This window comes from Geotrypetes seraphini, chromosome 9 (assembly GCF_902459505.1).
Source record: "Geotrypetes seraphini chromosome 9, aGeoSer1.1, whole genome shotgun sequence".
Lineage (NCBI taxonomy): Eukaryota > Metazoa > Chordata > Amphibia > Gymnophiona > Dermophiidae > Geotrypetes > Geotrypetes seraphini.
This window is the reverse complement of record NC_047092.1, coordinates 777345-800320: the sequence shown is the minus strand read 5'-3', so window position 1 is coordinate 800320 and position 22976 is coordinate 777345. Positions and strand designations below refer to the sequence as shown.

Sequence of the window (22976 nt, the reverse complement as noted above, 5' to 3'; positions counted from 1 at the left end):
AACCTTCAAGGCAGATAAAGTTTTGAAACTACTTGGATAGAAATTTATCATTCACTCCTCTGCTTAATGCAGTGATTAAAGCCATTTCCGTTAGGCTCCTTCAACTCAGGAATGTTAATGCACTGTTAACATTTTTCTATTTTGGCTCAGTCTGCAATTGTCTTATCCCAAAATAATCACTTGCCAAGCTACAGCTAAAATGGTGCCTAGGAAGCCAAAATTTGATCCCACTACTCTCTGTTTATTCAGGTTTCATTGTCTCCCTATAAATGGCTTGTTTGATTTATAAGATATCTGAAGGAGTATTTGATAAACTTTTGTTCTTTTCCTCTATCACCTTCTCATTCTCAGGCTCAAGAGTCATAGCTTAGTTCATTTTCCATCCGTCAGATGCATTAGATATAAAAAGTCACTGTGATTATCTTTTCCTTACCACGTAGTTCAGCACCCTCTAGTACATACTTGTCTTATCGTAAAGCATTGAAGGCCTACCTCTTTGTGAGAACATTTTTGAAATTTCTTATTGCTTTCTAAGATGTTACATGAATTTGTATTCTGCTTTGAACCAGAGTTCCTAAGAAAGTGAGGCGTCACAAGTCTATGAAAAGTACAGCCTCAGCACCCTGAGGTGGTAGGTTTAAATCCCATACTGCTTCTTTCCCTGTAAACCTCTTAGGCTAGAAGTGGTATATAACTAGTAAAATAAAAATAAAGAAGATAGCCATGATTCAAAAACTATACAGCATCCCAATATACAGTCTGCTAAAAGATCAATCCTGAGTGCATGGAATTCACAGCAAAAAGCCCAAAAGCCGTAAGAGATCAAACCCTTAGAAGACTGAATCTAGGTAACAGCAGATAATGTTACATAAGAGAGCTTGAACTGCAATGTCTTTTCTTTAATCTGCTTCTGACAAATTACTTCTTTCTCGTTTTGGTTTTGCACACTGAGACAGAGGCCTGGGGGAGGGCATGGAAGTAACACGCCATCCAGGAATCCATCCCCTGACCCTGCTGATCTGAGTGCAAGTGGAGAGTAAGAGACGTGATTTAGCCTGCTGGAAGTGTTTTAAGTTCTGCTGGCACAAGGCCACTCCAGCTTTCCTTCCCAGCTCAGGAAAAGTGGGATGGGATTTTCTGTTTTCTGGTGTTTGGCAGAAGGGAGGGGGGAGAGTTAAAGGATGTTGTTTAAACACAGATTTTTACCGTAAGAGGGAGATCTGTACTTCAGAAGGATTTTCCAGTTAATCACACAAGAAACTTAGGTCATTGGAATATAAACAGCAGCAGAGACTGTGGCTCGGTGATTCCTGGCACAGCCGCTTGTCACCTTTCTTGTCTTGCCAGCATCACAACATGTGGATAAGCAAACTCAAGCTCCTGCTTCTTGTCATCATGTTCACAGGTCAGTTCTCCCTTAGGTTGCCAGCAAGATGGCACGATTAAGAGATGGGATTATCAGCTTACCTCTGGATGAGGAAAGGCTGTTCTTTAGGAGAGCAGAGGGTTTGATTTCCTTAGATAAACCTCAGCAGAAGAGCCCAGGTCACTTCGGAATGTTGTCCAGAATCTCTCTTCTGTTATTAGATGGTTTTATGGCATAATCAGGAATGTTTATCAAAATTGAACTATTCATTTAATATCATCTCATCTACTTGTATTTGATAATCAGTAATATGGAAATGTTTTATGAATCCTGGATGTTTGTGAAGTTTGATTTTGACAGGAATTAATCAGATTCTAAATTTTGTTCTGAATACGAGTGCCTGAAGGTCTGAGTAGAACAAGTTCCTCTTTGCTGCATTTCTGGGGCATTTTTAATGATAGTCCCAGACCTGATGTCCAGCTGAGGTGTTTTCTTTATTAGTGCTGTGCTGTGATGCTTTTTCAGGAGTGTTTTCCCACTCTTGTGGCCCCTCATTCCAGGCGTGGCAGATAGTAGCAAGATTATATCACAATATCAGAAGCTGGCTCTCGTATTCCTACTGTGGGTAGATGCCTCCACTTTACAGAAGCAAATTATGGAGCAAGAGCAGACTGCTTGGATTTTTTTGGGGAAGTCGAGACTAAGGGCTCCTTTTACTAAGCTGTGATGGCGTTTTTAGCGCACGCTAACTAACACCAGCTCAATGCTGGCATTAAGGTCCAGCGCACGTGGCAATTCAGTGCGCACTAAAACCGCTATCGCAGCTTCGTAAAAGGAGCCCTATAGAACAAAAACTCCTAGAAAATCAATGATTTTTCCAGTTCTTTTTATGTTATTTTTAAACTGACAAAAAATAAATTTGAGCATGATAAGAATTTCAGCCAAATGGTCAGAAGATATTTCAGAAAAGTAAATGTAGGATTTCCTTTACAAAACAATGGTTTATATATATAGTATCTTTGTAAAGTATACTGTAAACATTTTAGAAGATGTTACGAGTCCTCCAGAGATGGTTGGGTTCATTACGTCACACCTTTAGTGTGTGGCTGGTACTTTCTGAACATTTTTCGAGTCTCATGCATTCCCACTTTAGACTCAGTAACTCTCGTTCTATGAGAAAAAAAGAGAAGCTGCCTGCTGTAATTTATCAGGACTGCTTCTAAATACTGCATGTGAAAAGATTTCTTCCTTAAAATAAATGGTGCTTCTGTTAAATGTTTAATATTTTTATATTTGCAAAATTGTAGCAGAAGAAAAAATTGCACAAACCTACTGTAGCTGTCTGAGTAATAAAGTTTTAAGTTGTTCAACTGTAAAAACATTGGACCTAATATTAAAAAAGATTTAGCCAGCCACTGATTTTAAGAAGACCATGAAAACCTTCCTCTTCACAAATCCAGCCCTATGAAAAGTCCAAGCCAAACTGATCTCAGATGAACTCATCAGCTAGGCCATAACGCTGAGCTGACCCAAACATGTAAAAGTACACTAGAATAATTCAAGTTCAAGTTCAAGTTTACTAGTATTTGATGAATCGCTTTTTCAGTTTGCTAAGCGATGTACAAAATTATAAAAAAAGGTAAAATTACAAAAAGGACAAACCAAATGACAAAATTCTTGAAGACAGGACAAACTTGAATTGGGAGGAAAGGAGGGGAAAGTTACAACTCTTTTTAGAAGAAATAGACAAAAAAAAGGAAGAGAACAATGGGGAACGGGAAAGTTAAAAAGCTGAGAATTCGGATGTTCTCAAATGTCTATACCCACTAAAGCATGTGTATCTCGGCTGTTTATCTCTACTGTAGGATGCAAAATCACCTACTGTATCTCTATTTATCATAACTCAGTCTTTGTACCACTCACTTCCCAAATACATCTTATCCATATTTGTTCTGACTTTGCTGTGTGTGTACTCCTGTAACCTGTTCTGGACAACAAGAGGGCATTCAGAAAAGTTGAAAGGGGACAGATTCAAAACGAATGCTAGGAAGTTCTTCTTTACCCAACATGTGGTGGACACCTGGAATGCGCTTCCAGAGAGCGTAATAGGGCAGGCAGCGGTACTGGGGTGCAAGAAAGGATTGGACAATTTCCTGTTGGAAAAGGGGATAGAGGGGTAGAGATAGAGGATTACTGCACAGGTCCTGGACCTGTTGGTTCCGCTGCGTGAGCGGACTGCTGGGCACGATGGACCTCAGGTCTGACCCAGCAGAGGCATTGCTTATGTTCTTATGATAAACAAGTAAATAAATAAATAAATTGCTTGGTCAGGGCTAGCCACAAATATTCAGTGGTATTTAACAGAATTAGTGCCGCTGGATATCAGGGTTAGGGCTGACCTCAAAGCTGGCTATGTTGGGGTGTCACAGTGGCTTGATCATCCTATGCTTGGATCACATAAGAGAGCTCCAATACTGCGACAGATTGAAGGTCCATCAAGCCCAATATCTGTTTCCAATAGTGGCCAACCTAGGTCCAAGCATCTAACTAGATCCCAAGGAGTAAAACAGATTCAATGCTGATTATCCTAGGATTAAGCAGTGGATTTCCCCAAACCATCTCAATAATGGTCTATGGACTTCTCTTTTAGGAAACTATCCAAAACCTTTTTAAAACCCCATTAAGCTAATTGATTTCACCAAATTCTCCAGAAACAAATTACAGAATTTAATTACATGTGTGAAGAAATATTTTCTCTGGTTTGTTTTAAATCTACTACTTAGTAGCTTTATCGCATGTCCCCTAGTCCTAGTATTTTTTGGAAAGGGTGAACAAGCGATTCACGTCTACCCTTTCTACTCCACTCAGTATTTTATAGACTTTTATCACATCCCCTGAGCCATCTCTTCTCCAAGCTAAAGAGCCCTAGTCACTTTAGCCTTTCCTCATAGAGATGTCTTCCCATCCCTGTTATCATTTTTGTCACCCTTCTCTGCGCCTTTCTAAATCCGCTGTCTTTTTTAACAGAGGTGCCAGAAGTGAGAGTGGATCAAGCACACAGGGCCATAGACCCTAGGAGGGATAACCTGCTAAGAGGCATCATTGCTCGCTTTCATGATTGTCCGGTTAAAGAAAGTATTATGACTGTAGCCTGGTGGACCATTCCAAAGCTCAACTGGTTGAATAAGAAAGAAGAGCCATAAATACACTTGTAACAAACTCCACTAATGGAAGTAACAACAATGGCAGCTCTAGAAGCAGAGAAAAACGTAAGGCATATAAAATCTATGTGACACATCCATGCCATGTCACTAAAACAACTAGGGGGAACTCTATCATATTTGCTTGCTCTAAAAGCCAAGCGAGCAGCTGTGTTCTAGTTGATTACCAGTGTACTAGATAGCCCCTTATAAAAAATATTACAGTAATCATTAACTGAATGAACAATCCAAAATGATCACCTAAAAAATATCTAATCGAAGAAGTTGTCTTAATTTAAATATTACATTCCTCAACAATCTCTTCACCTGTGATCCCATAGCCAGTGAAGCATCCAATATTTCTCCCAAGACCCTTGAAGATTCATCAACTAGAAGCAACACTCCTGAGTAAATGGGCAAGTGCTTAGACTCATACAAAATCCAATATAAAGAGTAACAAAAATTAATTCCACCGCTATATTTCAATTGTTACCAAGCCAGGCAGTGGAAGGAATCTACAGAGTATCCAGCAGTCACAAACATGTGGAGAAAAAAACCTTATTGGCAAAAAATTAGTCCATATCTCAAAAAGGTCCAAACCACTGTCTGTGCACAGAAAAATTAGAAAAACACTTTAGCTGGAGAATCAAACCCTCAGTTCATCGTCCTCAGTTGTTCACAAAATCTTCAAGTCTTTAAATCTTAAAACACTCCAGTAGCTCCAGAAGTTTCACTGCTCCAGCAAAAGAATTCATAATCCCAACAAGGATCCTTGTTGCGCCAGATCACCTGGCAATGTTAGATTTGAAGGCATAACACCGCAACACCGCAACCAGACATAGGAAAACTTACACCCCATTCTCATACCCCCCAATTAAGGAGGTCAAACAGAAAAAACTATATGATGGCCTCCTGGCCACTCAAGCAGCCAAACTAGACAACCAAATCGCCAATCTACTGACGGCATCCCTCGACTACAAGACTTTTAGAAAAGAAATAAAGACCATACTCTTCAAGAAAACTCTGAAAAAAGAAATAATACCGCAAGACTCAAACTCCACCTCTCACTAAAGCCAACTACCCCAAACAAATAACCTTACCCATTTCTCACTCTTTTTGAAAATGACCAATTTTTTTTTTTTTTTTTTAAGTTCTTGTTGTAATACATCTTGGATAATTCTTTTGTAATCCACCTTGAACTGCAAGGTAATGACGGAATAGAAATCCCTAATGTAATGTAATGTAATAACTACTTACACCAGCCATAAATGCTCATCCCTAGATTGCTAAAACATGTGCATAACTGGCACACGTCCACTCACGCTCTGCCTATACTGCCCATGTGTAGAGCCTTCTTCAACTGTAGACGCCTTTTTATAGAATAGTGTGGAGCCATCATTTTAGCATTTACATGCTTATGTGCGCACAGGATTCTGGTCATTTATGTGCATCCTAGGTGTACAGATCATTATAGCTAAGTCCTTACGTAATCAATATAACATAGTCAATCTATTACATAACTACTAGTGAAGGAGAGACCAGTCGGCAGTGGTTCCAACCAAGAAAATGAGGCTGGGGCTCTTGACATGTGCCTCTTATCTTCAGTGTTGCATGAGTTCCAAGAATGTGGCCATGGCCCTTCCTGCAAAAAGCACTGGATTTGGAATCTATTCCTGACCATTTATGCCTCGTCATTATTACAGCTATGAAATAAGAAAGGGAAATGACAATCTGTGAATCATGTGCAAGTGTTTATTTTTGTGTCCCCTTGGTATGACGCCAACATGTCTGCAATAACCTCTCTACTTGCTTAAAACAGTTTCCACAGCAAACCAGTAAATAAAACTGATGAGGGTGGCCAGCTACAGCACATCTCGGTTCCACTATAGTTTTCATCTCCACTGTAGCATTTGTTCCGATTCTCCTCATTCTAATTATTATGATGTGAGATAGACACTTTTTTTTTTTTAATTTCTTCCAGATGGCAAAGGCAAAAGGAGAAATGCTCTTCATGATTACCAAAAGGTGTCAGAGGTCACCTTAATAAGAACAGATATGTCCTTGGACATAAAAACCAAATTGCTGAACAGCACTGAGCTCTGTGCCAAGAGATGCAGCAAGAACAAAGGGTTTACCTTCTTTTGCAAGTAAGTCTTTGTAGTGAAAATGTGAATCCAAAGCTGAAAGGTTATTTATGAGGTTACTGCAGGTAAACCCAAAGCATGAGTTTCAAGGATATTCTAGATGATCATGAGCAAAAGAATGAGTTTCAAAGTTATTCTAGATCAGTGGTTCCCAAACCCTGTCCTGGGGGACCCCCAGCCAGTCAGGTTTTCAAGATATCCCTAATGAATATGCATGAGAGAGATTTGCATACCTGTCACTTCCATTATATGCAAATCTCTCTCATGCATATTCATTAGGGATATCTTGAAAACCCGACTGGTTGGGAGTCCCCCAGGACAGGGTTTGGGAACCACTGTTCTAGATGAATATTAGCTATAAAAATAAGTTTCAAGGATATTCTAGATCAGGGGTAGGGAAATCCGGTCCTCAAGAGCCATATTCCAGTCGGGTTTTCAGGATTTCCCCAATGACTATGCATGAGATCTATTTGCTTGCACTGCTTTCAATGCATAGTCATTGGGGAAATCCTGAAAACCCGACTGGAATACAGCTCTCGAGGACCGGAGTTCCCTACCCCTGTTCTAGATGATCACAAGCAAAAGAATGAGTTTCAAGGATAATCTAAATGAATATCAGCTAAAAAAAATAAGTTTCAAGGTTATTCTAGATCAGGGGTGTCAAAGTCCCTCCTCGAGAGCCGCAATCCAGTCGGGTTTTCAGGATTTCCCCAATGAATATGCATGAGATCTATTAGCATACAATGAAAGCAGTGCATGCAAATAGATCTCATGAATATTCATTGGGGAAATCCTGAAAACCCAACTGGATTGTTGCCCTCGAGGAGGGACTTTGACACCCCTTTTCTAGATGATCACGAGCAAAAGAATGAATTTGAAGGATAATCTAAATGAATATCAGCTAAAAAAATAAGTTTCAAGGATATTCTAGATGATCACAAACCAAAGAATGAGTTTCCAGGTTATTCTAGATGATCACGAGCAAAAGAATGAGTTTCAAGGTTATTTTAGATAAACAAGCAAATGCACGAGTTTCAAGGTTATTGTAGATGAACATAAGTAAAAGAATGAATATCAGTTAAATAAGGCTTTCTTTTACTAAGCTGGGGTAGACGTTTCTACCACAGCTCAGAGTGCTAAATGCTCCGGGCCGTGGTAGATACCTCTTCCGCAGCTTAGTAAAAGGGGAAGGTAAATGGTTCTAGGTAGCTTTTATGTTATTTTATTATTCATTTTTTGTTAACCGCATTGAACTTCTGGTTACGCGGTCTATAAGCACGATGTTATGTTATGTTATTCTAGATGAATATCAGCTAAAGAATCATTTTTAAAGATATTTTACTTACAGATCATCCGTGTTATTTGTGCATTGCCTGATGTGTCAGAATGTGAAAAGTAGTTAATTAAAAATTCCAAAACCCAAGAAATAAATCCACCAATTACGTTATGCACAATATTTCAGTTTGCAAAGTTTCGCAGAGAACGGAAAAGGTGTTGAAATGTTCTAAGATGCTTAATTCTTTCTACACCTTAATATACCCCCACTCATACCCCGTAGTTGCCAAATATTCATTACCCCCTTGAAATTCCCACTCCAACTCTTCCATCCATAATTCCCTACTCTCTCCCATTCAATCACCAAGTCCACAGCCATCTGTTCTGTTCCCAAGTTCTAGTCATCTTCTGCTCTGTTCCCCTCCTCCACCCATCCCTAAAACCATCCATCTTCTGCTCTGTTCCATTTCTTTTTCCCCAATCCCATTTGTCTTATGCATTTTTCCCCTTCTTCCCCCACTAATCCCATTTGTCTAGGAAAAGGCCACAGTCTGCTCTTGAGATAGACATGGGGGAAGCCACTGCTTGTCCTGGGATCAGTAGCATGGACTGTTGCTACTATTTGGGTTTCTACCAGGTACATGTGACCTGGATTGCCACCGTGGAAACAGGACAGTGCACTGGATGGATCATTGGTCTGACCCAATATGGCTATTCTTTTGTTCTTATGAAGTGTATGTAACAGTTCTCAGAGGCATGCTGATTGCATAGCAGTTGTTCCCTGTGTACTCTAGTCTTTTTCCAGTTTGAATAATGTCAGCATCTAAGACCCAGAGTGAAAGTGGTCCTTGCTTGGCCTCTTGGCTAAAATGGAGAGCACATCTGACCATGCTGAGGGCATATCCAGTTTGGACCCTGACTTAACCCCGTTTAAAAAAACCCACTGTGATGATAGATAACAGCTAAATTGTTTCAGATAATTACATTTTGTCAGGGTGCAGAGCTAAAGAAAAGTGTTTCTGTGTGGGTAAAATTTGTCATCTGTTTCCATTTTCAGGTAACTAACTGCTGATAATTATAGCCATGCAGTGAATTATTTTGGGAGGGGGAACCAGTGCAAGAAAAAGAAATTTGAATCCTGCTGGAAGTAGTCAGGAATCTGGCTTGAAAATTTGGGAATTATGCAGTGTGATGAAAAATCTTGTCATACCATGTTCTAGGGATGTATATCTCATCTTAACATAGTAACTTTTGATATTTTAAGGGAACAATTCACGAAAATACAGCCAAGACAAGATATTCAGCATTTCTGTTGAAATGAGGGCTAAATATTTGACTAACTCTCGGCTCAAACCCTCACTGTCTCTTTGCCACTCTCAACTCTCAATTCAAGTCCTCACCTCCAACCCACCTTCACTTTCTCCACAGACTATGTCTAAGTGCTTCCGCCATGAGTTTAGAGAATGACACAGGGACAAATTTGTCTCTGTCCCTGCAGGAACTCAATTTCTCCATCCCATCCCCATGAGTTTTGTCACTGTCCCATTCCTGTAAGCTCTGCCTTATGATTTTAACGTGTTTGAGGCTTGTGCAAATGTGGATGGAACTTTGAGGAATGGGGCAGGGACATTCTCTACTTGAGTTCTCAACCAGCTCTCCTCCACCATTCCTTCTCTCAGGTCTTCCACTAAACCATCTCTCTCCCCTTTAATCTGTTCAAAATTCTGTTGCATGACTTATATTACGCCGGTAGCACTAGGCTCACATTAGCCTTCTTTTCAAGTCAAGCCATTGGCTCCCTATCCATTTCTGCATACAGTTCAAACTTCTCCTATTGACTTACAAGTACATTCACTCCGCAGCGACCCTGTATCTATCTCTTATTTATTTATTCAATTTTCTAGCCTGTTCTCCCAAAAGAGCCCAGAATGGGTTACAAGTTTACATAAATAATAAAGATTAATGATAAGGTAGTTGGAGTAAGATCTTCCAATACAGATATGACAAACATAGTTTGAGTTTCAAGTTTATTTTATTTGATATACTGCTTAGAAAGCCTACGGCGCAGTTTCCATAAGAGTCATATACAATTTAAGAAATAAAAGAGATAAAAAAGACACTTAATAAAGGGAACATACATTGTATTTTGGAAACAACTACGAAGGACAGACAGATATGAGACATGACACAGAGGGGAAAATGGGGTATGGATACATAGTACAATAAAAAAGAAGTACTATTACTACTTCTATGAATGCTCCTTGCAACCCCTGTGTCTTTCCCTCTGATGTCACTTTCTATACACAGCAGCCGGAAGTGACATCAGCGGGAGAGCTGACGTGATCGCCAGGAACATGTTGAAGTGGTTGCTCGCAGCGGTGAACAACTAGAGGTATGGGGGAACATGACGAAGGGACAAATGGGAAGAGGCAGAGAGGAGGGTTGCTGGTGCCCGGGGCAGACCGCCCACTCGCCTCCCCTTACTATGCCACTGTCTGCAGATCCTGCAATTGTGTGGCTTTACTAAGATTTGTAACATATAACGCCACTCTCCCTCCTTTTCTTCCTACCCTGTCTTTCCTGAACAGATTAGATCCCAGGATAACTACATCCTAGCCATGGTTCTCTGTGATCACCACCACTATATCCAACTCCTCTTCTTCCATCACAGCTTCTAGATCCAGAATCAAGCATTAGTATATACTGCTTTCCAGACATTGTCCCCTTTTCCCATCAGTGTAGAGGTATTCAGTGATTGGATCACCCTGCCCCATCACTTCTAGTTTAAAGCCCTCTTCAATAGATTAGCTAGCCTACCGCCAAAGACACTTCTTCTCTTCTTTGATAGATGCACACCATCCCTACTTAGCAGCCCTTGGAAAATCATTGCATGGTCTAGGAAGCCAAAACGCTCTCAGTGACACCATCCACAGAGCCACACATTCAGCTCTAGGATGAATGCTTCTCTCACCTGGCTCTTACCCTTGACAGAGAAGATGGTCAAGAATACCAGCTTCACCTTCTCTCCCAGAGCAGCAAAGTCACTTTTGATACATTCACAGGGGTACTTGACAGTATCATAAGTGCCAACTTGGATGAGCAGCATCGAATATTAGTCATCAGGTTTGATGAGTCTTGGCAGTCTCGCCATAACCTCTTGGGATTTGGGTATGCTTAGCATAAGCAAACATTTCCCAAGAAATCTAGGATGCCATTTAGATGTCCTGAGCTTGACCTGTTTAAAAGTGTTTAAGTGCCACATTGCTACCCAAACTAACCAGATGATCCCAGAGGGATTAAGTCATGACCCCCCCCCCCCCCACACACACACACTCCCCCAGTGGTCAGTGACTCTCTCCCACCCTCCAAAGACGTGACAGAAACAGTACATACCTGTCCCTAGAACAGCAGCACCTGATATAGGAAATCCTAGTAGAGCAGCAAACAGGTGTCAGGAGTAGCCTGGTGGGCAGCGTAGTAAACCAAAGAGAACCAGGGATCCAGGTCCATATCCCACCCTACCTACTACATGTATGATGGAAAGTGTGAGCTTACCAAAACCCACCAAGGACCATATAGTTGCCACCTGCAGCTTCAAGTCTGCATATTTGTCAACTCAACAGGCTCATTGGATCAGCAGTAGAGAATGACACGGGGAAATATTTTTCTCCATCCCGTCCCCGCGAGTTTTTTCACTGTCCTCATCCCTACCCCATTCCTGTAAGCTCTGCCTTAACTGCACAAGCCTTGAACACTTATAATTGTAAAGTGTTCAAGGTTTGTGCAGTTGAGGACGGAGCTTAGGCATTGGTGGAATGAGGCATTATGACATCACAATCTGAGCTCTAGAATGTTGCTACTTAGAATTTTAAAGCGTTTGAGGCTTGCGCAGGTGAGGACGGAGCTTAGGCATTGGTGGAATGAGGCATTATGACATCACAATCTCAGCTCTAGAATGTTGCTACATCTGATTTTAAAGCGTTTGAGGCTTGGGCAGATGAGGACGGAGCTTAGGCATTGGTGGAATGAGGCATTATGACATCACAATCTGAGCTCTAGAATGTTTCTACTTAGGATTTGAAAGGGTTTGAGGCTTGTGCAGATGAGGACGGAGCTTAGGCATTGGTGGAATGAGGCATTATGACATCACAATCTCAGCTCTAGAATGTTGCTACATCTGATTTTAAAGTTTGTCCCCGTGTCATTCTCTAATCAGCAGCACAAGATTTGCTGGATGTTCCTTCCTTTCACTTAAATTAGATGCATATAGGAACTCTATATTTCACGTTGCCAGCCTGAAACAATGGAACCTTCTCCACGAGATCTGTTAAAAACCTAGAATGTGTACAAAAATTTCTGTAAAAGATTTTTATTTCAGCAGACTTTTGATGGTATTTCTAGGTTGATGATATTAACAGTAATTTTAAGTGACAGATGATGATGTTTTCTTTTTATTCTTTTTTTGACTGAACTTTATTGAATATGTTTTTGTACACTGCCTAAAATTTTAGACAGAGTGGGCTTTAAGTTCACACCCAGCTCTTTGGGATCCAAACACCCCACCCCCCTTCATATTTCCTGTCTTTAGCGAGGAGCAGATGAAGCTGTTGGGGATTGTTTTTGGCCTACTGGTGGGAGCAGTCAGTGTGCATGATCCTTACCCTCCTCACCGCCAGATCTCTATGACCTTTTCTAGATTGTGCCAAGGGCTATTGGTCTGCTACTGGCTTGAGGTAATCAGCTTGGCCACAGTAACTGCAATTCTTAAAACCTGTCGCATTCTATAATTTACGCATAGAGTTGCTTCCTTTATACAGGGCTTTTGCCTTTGATCGAAGCACCAAACGATGCCACTGGCTATCTTTCAGCAGTACGTCAGCTGGAGTAAGAAAGAAACGAGATTTTGCATTTGACCTCTACGAGAAGAAAGGTAAACATAAAACCGTATGATTTGATATGGATTCTGCATTTTACTTTGAGGTTTGATGAGCAGATTGTAAGTCTCTCTCTTTCCCATCGATCACATAGATGAAAAAGAATTTTTAAAAAAAACAATTGGGTCAATTTTCAATTGGTGCAGCAACGTTGTTAATTACAGTTCCAGAGTTTAAATTAATATACATGTTTAACCCAGCTATATACACAGCATCTAAGTCCAACTTTGGATATCCCACAAGATGTCCAAATGTCTGGACAGGGAAACATCCATTTTTTAAACTGCTAGATGTCCAATTTTTTTTTCTTTCAATTACCTATTTGGATGTCTTGGCCATTTTCAAATACAAAAATGTCCATGTTCATAAGGTCCAAATCAAGCCCATTTCAACATGGGAGGGCCAACATCTTAATGGACTAGATATGCCAACATCCTTAAAGACATGTTCTGCACGATCACCGCCTTATCTCAATAATTACCTAATTCCGTATATAACCTCCCGTATACTTTGTTCACTTCAACAAAACTTTCTTACTGTTCCATCTGTAAGATATGGTATATACGCTTCAACTAATGGTCCACAACTCTGGAATGCCTTCCCTAGGTCCGAAAACAATTTAGAACACTTCGAATTCACTTTTAAAATCTTTTTTATTTTCAGATGCATTTAACTTGCATCTTCTATTTCAATGGCATATTTATATTTCAGGCAGGACTCAGTGAACATCAATATGGAATTAGAGGTGCACATTTAAAACTAAATTTAAAATTCTATTAAATTTAAATTATATCATAATCTATCTATCTTTTATTTTGTTTACAATGTAACTTTCAATTTTCATTCCATTTAACCTTTATGTTAAATGTAAACTGCATAGATGCATTTTCCAATTCAGTATATCATATCAAATATTAAATAAACTTGGAACTTAGAGGGCACTACTGTGAACTTTACATAAAGACTGCTAAGTACATATTTCACCAGAACCCCCTTATAGTGTATGGTGAGCCCTCCAAAACTCCCCCAATCTACTATAGCCACCTATCTACCACCAAATAGCCCTCATGATTGCATGTGTCACCTATATGGCAGTATATTAGGTTTTGGGTGTGTTTTGGTGGGCTCACACTTTCCAACTCAAACAGTGTGCAGTCCTCACTTAACAGGATGAACTATTCAATAAAAGAACAAACCAACTTGTAACGTTCTTCATCTTGCTTTATTCAAAATATATTTTCTCTTTTCATTCTTGCTCCAATGCTCATAAGCCCGACGGGACCCGTTTCGCCAAACTGGCTTTATCAAGGGTTCCAGCAAGGAGCACTATACAATATAATAAATTAAACAATTAATCAACATATTATCATAATTTATATACAACATCCTGAAGAAACTGTATTTTAACTAATAAAATTATCCATATTTAATATGCAAAACTGCAAATCCTATATAAATATTTATTTGAATTAATCAATTATCATTCAAATTCATTAATCTGTACTGAAACAATATACACCTTCATAGCTTATGTTAATTACATAATTACATTTCTCAATAAATATTAATAAATACCTCCATACAACAGACATTGGTAGAATAGTATTGGAAACCCACATATTTGATAAATACTTATTTGTATTGTGTCCAACTCATTTATAATATATATAAAAGAAATTAACTACTTTATATATATTCAACATATCACTAAAAATATATCTAATGCACAAATACAAACCTTAATCATTAATTAACTAAAAAATTAAAAAAACTATTAATCATTAATCAATACATAGATATAATCATTTGTATATATATATCCTCCTACCTTTTATCCACTAAGGCCCTGATTCTCTAAAGTGCATCCCGATTTTAGGCGTCCTATAGCTGTCTAATCAGCCAATCGGGATGCACGTTTTTTAAAAAAAAATGCTTCCCAGGCAAGTCTGAAGGCACCTCCGGGAGCCTAGGGAGACCCGCAAGATGCCTAAGCTCGTCTTAGGGCCTTAGGCGGGCCTTAGGCTGAACCTAGGCGGCCCTATGCGTCTCCCTAGTAGAGGAGAAGCTTAAAATGTAGGCCAGCAAAATGCTGGCCTACATTGTAAGTAGACGCGGCCGCTATACTTATCGCGGCAAGGGATCTCTCTGCTGCTATAAGTATAGCGGGCCGTGGCCCTCTGACCAGGAGGACCCTCTGCCCGAAGACGCACCTCCCCCCCGACACTACCGACCGCCCCGCCCCCGACACTACCGACCGCCCCCCCCCCCGACATTACCGATTCCCCCCCCCCGACAATATCGATAGCTGGCAGGAGGGTGCCCAATCCCTCCTGCCTGAAGATGCACTCCCCCCGGCGCTAACCCCCCCCAAACCTCCACTCCACCAAACCTGTTCTTAGAAGGGTCTTGCACGTCTTGAGCCGGCAGGCACGTCTCGTCGAAATGAAGCGGGCCCGCCCCTTCCCGGCCCATCCCGCCGAAGCCTAAGGCCTGATTGGCCCAGGCTCTAGAAGCCTGGACCAATCAGGCCTTAGGCATAGCGGGTCCGCCCATCCCCACTTAATCTAAGGCCTGATTGGCCAATCAGACCTTAGACTTAGTAGGGATGGGCGGACCCGCTATGCCTAAGGCCTGATTGGTCCAGGCTTCTAGAGCCTGGGCCAATCAGGCCTTAGGCTTCGGCGGGATGGGCCGGGAAGGGGCGCGCCCGCTTCATTTCGACGAGGCGTGCCTGCCGGCTCAAGACGAGCAAGACCCTTCTAAGAACAGGTTTGGTGGAGTGGAGGTTTGGGGGGGGTTAGCGCCGGGGGGGTGCGTCTCCGGGCAGAGGGTTTGGGCACCCTCCTGGTCAGGGGGCCGCGGCCCGCTATACTTATAGCGGCAGAGAAATCCTTGCTGCGATAAGTGTAGCGGGCTGTTTCTAATCTAACCCGTTTCTCTAACCCGCGTCTGTAACATGGACGCCGGTTACAGAATCGGGGTTTAGTTTAGGCCGATTCTGAATAGGATGCCTCTCCCGGGCGTCCTATTCAGAATCAGGGCCTAGGTGTCTTGCGGGCCTCGCCTTCAATATAGGCAGCCTGCCTGGGGAGCATTTTTAAAAAAAAATGTGCATCCCGATTGGCTGATTAGACAGCTGTAGGACGCCTACAGCTGCCTAAAATCGGGACGCACTTTTAGAGAATCAGGCCCTAAGTGCCTCATTAAAAACCAATATGATTAAATAATAAATAAATATTCTTTATACACCATCCCTCTTAAAAAACATATTACTCATAATTAATAAATAAATATAAACACTCAATTAATAGTTATTTTCTAATAAATACATATTTTAAAACCTATATAATTAAATATCAATTAATAAGTGAATATTCTTTAAATACCATCACTCTTAGAAAACTATTAACTCAATTAGTAAATAAATATCATATATATATATAATCTCATGCTTTTTCATCCAATAAATACATATTAATACACCATTAATATTTAAAAATTTTTTTTATAAAAATATATATATACAATTAAATATTAATTAATAAATAATAATAATCAATCATATAAATATGCATCCATATGTTAATCAACAAATCCTTAGGTAAACTATAATAGAACATAAGATAATCTAATCTATAAATGTGCAACTATATATGATTATTTTAAAAACTCATAAATTAATTATCAAAAATTAAAAGTCTATTTTAACTTCAAAACTAAATGTAATTATACCATGCCTTTTAAATGAAATAATTAATAATATGTTAACCTCAAAAAAATAGAAATAGAAATAGTGTCGATTGGCAATTCATTGTTTAATTTTCATGTACATTGTTAAAGGCTGCGTGTAAAGTAACTGTTGTTAGGGGACTGTGACTGAAGTCAATTTCACCTGCCTTATATAAACTATATTGGGTCTAAATTAAGGCTCCTCATAAACAAGAAGCTTTCCCATGTAGAGACAGGGATGCACTGTTTCATTTGTATCTTTGGGGGGTGGGTGAGGCCATACATTCATCTGTTCAGTTTGGGTATTCTTTTGGCTCTTATTCGCTTTTAAAATAAGTCTAACTCTGAGACCCTGAACATCTTGAAAAAGCTGTGATTATCTTTGCCAGATGTCCAAGTGCTAAATCCACTGAAATCCCACTCAAACTACACCTCTTACATTTAGATGTCCTGGAGGGCGAAGGCCCTCAATATGTCTGAAAAAAACTATTTAAAAAATCAGCACTTGGACATTTTGGCAATTAAAATGTCCACGCTGGGTTTTTTTTAATGTTTTTCTCTTTTGAAAACGAGCCCCACAGTGTGTGGAAAAAATGGGACCTCCAACATTTTTTCAGATAACTCAAGAACAAACGTTCTCTTATCGAAGAATGATTGCTAAGAAGAAAAAAAAAAAAAAAAAAAAATTAAATTGAATCAGGTTGGGCAGACTGGATGGACCATTCGGGTCTTTATTTGCCGTCATCTACTATGACAGGTGTTGCTGCAAGATGCTGTAAAAACTGGATGATCCATTTTCAATTCAGGCACTGACCATTAAGATCCATTTTAGCAAAGAAGATAAAGTTCTGTAACCAGCACCTAAAGTTAGGCACCAATTTCGGAAGCACCTAACTAGATAGACGCCTATCTAAATTGAAGAACAAGCTCAATTCAGCTTTTTAATAATAATAATAATAATAATAATTTTATTCTTATATACCGCCATGCCCATCGAGTTCTAGGCGGTTCACAATAATTACATTAGGATGCGCATTGACATGCCGATTTACAAGCAATGTTTTGGGTTTACAGGCAATGTATTGGGTATACAAACAATGTATTGGATTTAGAACACCTTCTGCCGAACATGGCTGAAGAAGAGGGAGTGGGAAGTAGAGAAGGAGGAAAGCGGTCAATAAAGGGGGGGAAGGCCGAACGGGCCAATTTACTGGATTTACAACAACTTTAGCCGAACTTGGCTGATGAAGAAGGAGGAGGGTAAGTGAGCTGGAAGACAGCGATCAATGAAGGGGGAAAGGGGCGGGCGTGTGGCCAGGTAATTCTGGAGAGGGGGCGTTAGGGGGCTTGTTTGTTGAATAGGTAAGTTTTGAGTGTTTTTCTGAAGTCGAGGTAAGTGGGAGCCTCGAGAATCATTTGGGCGATCCATGGGTTCATCTTGGCTGCTTGGAAGGCGAAGGTTTTGTCTAGGAATCTTTTAAGATGACAGAGCTTAAGCGAGGGGTAGGCGAACAGTTGAATCAGCACGGATTAAACATAGGCGCCTATCAAGAAAGCGCGATTCTGTAACAAGGTGCCTCTAAAAATTTAGGCAGCCTTCAAAAAAATAAGCACTATGCATGTTAGGCGTGGGCATGGTTACGTGTTAGGCGTGGGCATGGTTACATGTTAGGCGTGGGCATGGTTACGTGTTAGGCGCCTTCTTACAGAATCCCTACTCTTAAGTGTGCTTAAGTGCTCTCATGGGCACCTACCTTTTAGTTGTACCTAGAGCTGGCTTATTTATTGGGCGCCTCCAAAATAGGTGCCACTCAGAGCGATTCACTAAACAGCGCCTAATTATTCGCCTAACTTTTGGGCGCTTCTTATAGAATTTGCCCTTAAGTTCTTGTGACAATATAAGGTGCAGAGTGTTTGCAAAAGGAGTTTCCCAATAAAGGTTGGACTAATGTTTTTTTCAAATGTCGTTCTAAAGGTTGATACAATTGCAAAGTATTTTGAAACAACATGAAGGGTCCTGTTTTTTCTGGATACCATGGTAGATACAAATGAGAATAATAATTATTTATTTCTTATATACCGCTATACCATGAAGTTCGAAGCGGTTTACAATAAAGATACATTTGACAGTACATGAGATAGAAACGGTTTACAATAAAGATATGTTTAGTCAGTACATGCAAGTGGTTTACATTAAAGATACATTTAGTCAGTACATGGGTTACAATAAACATACATTATGTCATGAGATTCAAGGTCGAAAGTATAATTAGTTTCGGGCCTTGGAATTAGGGGGCAAGGTGGAAGGGTCATGGCGAGGAAGAGTTGGGTATGGGAATTTAGAATGGTGTCATCCAGCTCCAGACATCTCAAGTGCCATTAGCATTTTGGAACAGGGTTTTCCAACTTACATTCATTGAAAAATATATGTACATTTGTGTACTGTTTGCACACATGTTATAAAATTGACTTTAAAAAGGAACCTGAAAACCTGCTTATCCTATGTAGATGCCCCCTTATAAATTACCTTCTACATATTTAGATTAGTCCAGCTATTGCTGCTACCCAGATTATTTTGGGTTCTACACTCACACTGCCCTCATTCCACCTCTTTCTTATTCAGAAGGGGGGCAATTGGGTAGCTAGACTTACAGCAGATATCTGGGGGGGGGGTGCTTTAGGAATCTATTCTGTAATGGAATGTAGGGGTCTCTACTCCTTTATAGAACATTAATAGGGGCATTTCCAAAACACAAAAAATCCAAAAAAGAATCTAAATCAGTACTTGGACGTTTTGCTAGGACGTTTGCCCACCAGAACATCCAAGTCAGAAAGAGGCATGTTAAAGGTGTGTTTTGGTTGGGATTTGGGTGAGCTTTGGGCCACCTTAAATATGGGCATCTTGCACAAATAATCAAACCTATTGCAAGACATCCAGGACAAAACTTAGATGTTGTGAGCTAGACCTCTTTAAGAAGCATCTAAGTACCAAAACCTTATCCAAACTGACCAGATGACCACTGGATGCATGGAAGTATGAACCTCCCACACTCCCCCAGTGGTCACTAACCCCCTCCCACCCCCCAAATACCTGAATAAAATAGTACATACCTGTGTCTAAAACAGCACCACCTGTATGGGAAAGCCTTAGTAGAACTCTGTACAGGTGTCTTAAGTATCCATGTGGGTGGGCTAGTGAACCATAGAGAAGAGGAGCTAGGTTCATAAGCCACTCTAACCACAACACTTATGGTAGAAACTATGAGACCACCAAAACCCTGCTCTGCTTCCATATAAGTACCATCTGCAGCCATAAGGGCTACTTGGTGATAGACAGTTAGGTAGAGTAGGTTTTGGGGGAGTTTTGGAGGGCTCACATATATTGTAAGGGGGTTATGGTGAGATGCCCTCTAAGGTGCCCCACTGCTCTGTTGGCATGTATATGTGGCCAGTCTCTAACAGTGGTGGTCCCTCCTATATAAGAACATAAAAATAGTCTTACTAGGCCAACTAGCCCAGTATCCCATCTTCACGATGCTCAATCCAGGTCATAAGTATCTGGAAAAACCCTAATAGTGGCAACATTCCATTCTACCAATCCCAGGAAAAGCAGTGGCTTCCCCCATGTTTGTCTCAATAACTGACTATGGAACTTGTCTAAACCTTTTTTTAAAACCTGCTACATTAAACGTTCATACCACATCCTGTCAATGCATTCCAGAACTTAACTATTCTCTGAGTGAAAAAATATTTCCTCCTATTGGTTTTAAAAGTATCTCCTTGTAAGTTCATTGAGTGTCTCTTAGTCTTTGACATACGAGGGTTAATTCATAAGTCATGGCCACTATTTTTTTTTTTCTCTTGAAAATGCACCAACACTGGAAATTTAATATACTGTACAGTATATGTTTGAAAGTGTGTGACCTGTACTTCTTAATGTTGCCACCAGATGAAAGAGGAGTGCAGGAGACTCTGGTAGGGGAGAAGCAAAAAACATGACATTTGAAATCATCTTTTTATTATGTCATACACCACCAGCACCTTTTACAAAACCATGATAGTGTTCTGGGGCACTGAATGCTCTGCACTGCCCCCGACACTCATGAGTGCAACTCAGTGCACTGGCCTGTGCTAAAAAACGCTATTATGGTTTTAGTACAAGTACAAACTGTGTTAACATCCTTCAAAGTAGGTTGTCCATGGTTCATTGCCATTGACGGGGAAGGCGGTGAATACCATCCGCTGCATTTCATTCGCTAATGTGTGCCACCTCTCGTCGAAATGCAGCTTCGAGCATGATCACTCCATGTTTCTTGTAGCTCTGCTTGACATTCCCGTGTGTTCTCTTGACTTAAGAGCATTGTTCAACTTTAGATACTTCTATTACGCACCGCTGTTACCAAAAGATTGATATTGGGGGTATGATTAATTCCAGACTGTTGCACTTGTCTCTTGTTTGGTGGCAACATTAAGAAGTACATGCCACACACTTTCAAATATATATATTAAATTTCCAGTGCATTTTCAAGAGAAAAAAAAAATAGTTGCCATGACTTATGAATCAAGCCTCGGTATTTGTTGGAGTGCCATTAATAAAATAATTGCAGAGCTTGAACTGTATGGATAGAGAAAATGGGAGTGACTGGTTTGGTCAATTGGTCGCTAACGTCCATCATCTTTCATGTTCCAGTTTTCAACTTGCAGCAAGTTTGATGTGTCTGTTTTCTCCGAACAGAATTTATCAGAGACTGTATCCATGGCAAAGGAGAAAATTATAAGGGAACTATATCTGTTACAAAAAGAGGTCTTCCGTGTCAGACGTGGAGCTCTATGATACCACATGAACACAGGTAAGAATAGGGGAGAACATGGAAGACATATCAGTGTGAAATTGCTTCATTTCTTTATAATTCATACATGGCTGTTACTAGATATTATGCTTTCTATGTTACCTACTAAACTTTTTTTCCCCCCTTATTATTTCTATAATTTATTTATTCTCATTCTGCTGTTTCGTGGCTTACTAAAATCAGCATGTTTATCCTTCATTAGTTTGTAGAATTGCTTCTTTGGCTAAGTCCTACAACAACATCTGGTTTTTGAGAAAATTGAGTTCTATGCTCTGTAATATTACTTCTATCACTGTCACCCAGAAGTTCATGTTCTTTGTTTTTCATGTTCATAATTAGCATGTTTCCATTTGTAAAATGGGTGTTCACGCTGTACGTTTCCATCACATGGATGTCCATCTCATATCTGTTTTAGAACAGGCTGTATCCTGTTCTAAAATGCGTGCGAGATGGACGTCTGTTTGTGATATACTGACTTTGACGTTGATACTGTGCATTGGGCATACTTTCTAAAATGCCACTCCACATGTCTAGAGGACATGGAGACAAGAAACAATCCACCCAATTCTTAAAAACCCAAAGGTAAATCATAATGACATTATGAATTTCCGACCGATTCCTAGCTAAATTAACTGAAAAGGTAGTATTCAATCAGATATCTGAATTTATAGATAAAACAGGAGTATTACACCCTAATCAAACAGGATTCCGGAAATCCTATTCAACAGAATATTGGATGATTGGTATGACTACAGCTATCCTTTATTTTTTTGATCACCATTGATTTGTTCTTCTCATATCCATAGATCTTTCCTCCGCATTTTTGACACCATCGATCACCATCTTCTTATCTAAAGACTGAAATCTATAGGAATTAGTGAAATTGTGCTACAATGGTTTTAATCTTATTTTTCGGAATGGTCATCAAAAGTTATTTTTAACAATGTCACTTCAGATCTGATATCTACCAACTATGGCATCCCACAAGGATCAATATTATCTCCCCTACTATTTAACATCTTTGTAGCACCTCTGCTGACTCTCTGTCAATCTATTGGGTTTACAGCGTTCGCTTACGTGGATGATCTGCATCTCCTGCTTCCACTAGACTTATATTCTATTGAGGAATTCCAAAACATTAATAAGAAATTAAGCACAAATTCTGACTGGCTTGATGAAAATAAACTAGTAATGAATACAGATAAAACAAAAATAATACACTTCCCTTGAAAAGAAGGACTAAATCTTACCACCTCAATAAACATAAATAACATCCAACTGCAGTAAGTCACTATGATTAGAGTTCTAGGGGTTATTCTGGATCAAAAATTGACATATCATAATCAAATTAGCACAGTAGTAAGAGGTTGTTTTCAGAGGTTAAGAATGATTAGATCATTTGCCCCTTTTTTGGACCCATCATCACTGAACACTCTTGTACACTGAACACTCGTTGATCATTTCAAAGTTAGACTATT

General features: G+C 39.9%; 1 protein-coding gene across 5 annotated transcripts in view; it reads left to right on the top strand.

Moving 5' to 3' along the window:
- Positions 1 to 1222: 1222 nt before the first annotated feature.
- HGF (hepatocyte growth factor) overlaps positions 1223 to 22976 on the top strand; it is a 111770-nt gene continuing 90016 nt past the window's right edge. For all 5 annotated transcript variants that reach the window (XR_004540727.1, XM_033959762.1, XM_033959761.1 and 2 more), the window contains exons 1-4: positions 1223 to 1405; positions 6548 to 6713; positions 12803 to 12915; positions 21384 to 21498. Coding sequence is in view for 4 of the 5 variants with exons in the window: in XM_033959762.1 (XP_033815653.1) it covers positions 1357 to 1405; positions 6548 to 6713; positions 12803 to 12915; positions 21384 to 21498 (443 nt within the window). In the remaining variant the exon portion in view is untranslated. The remainder of the gene's footprint in view (positions 1406 to 6547; positions 6714 to 12802; positions 12916 to 21383; positions 21499 to 22976) is intronic.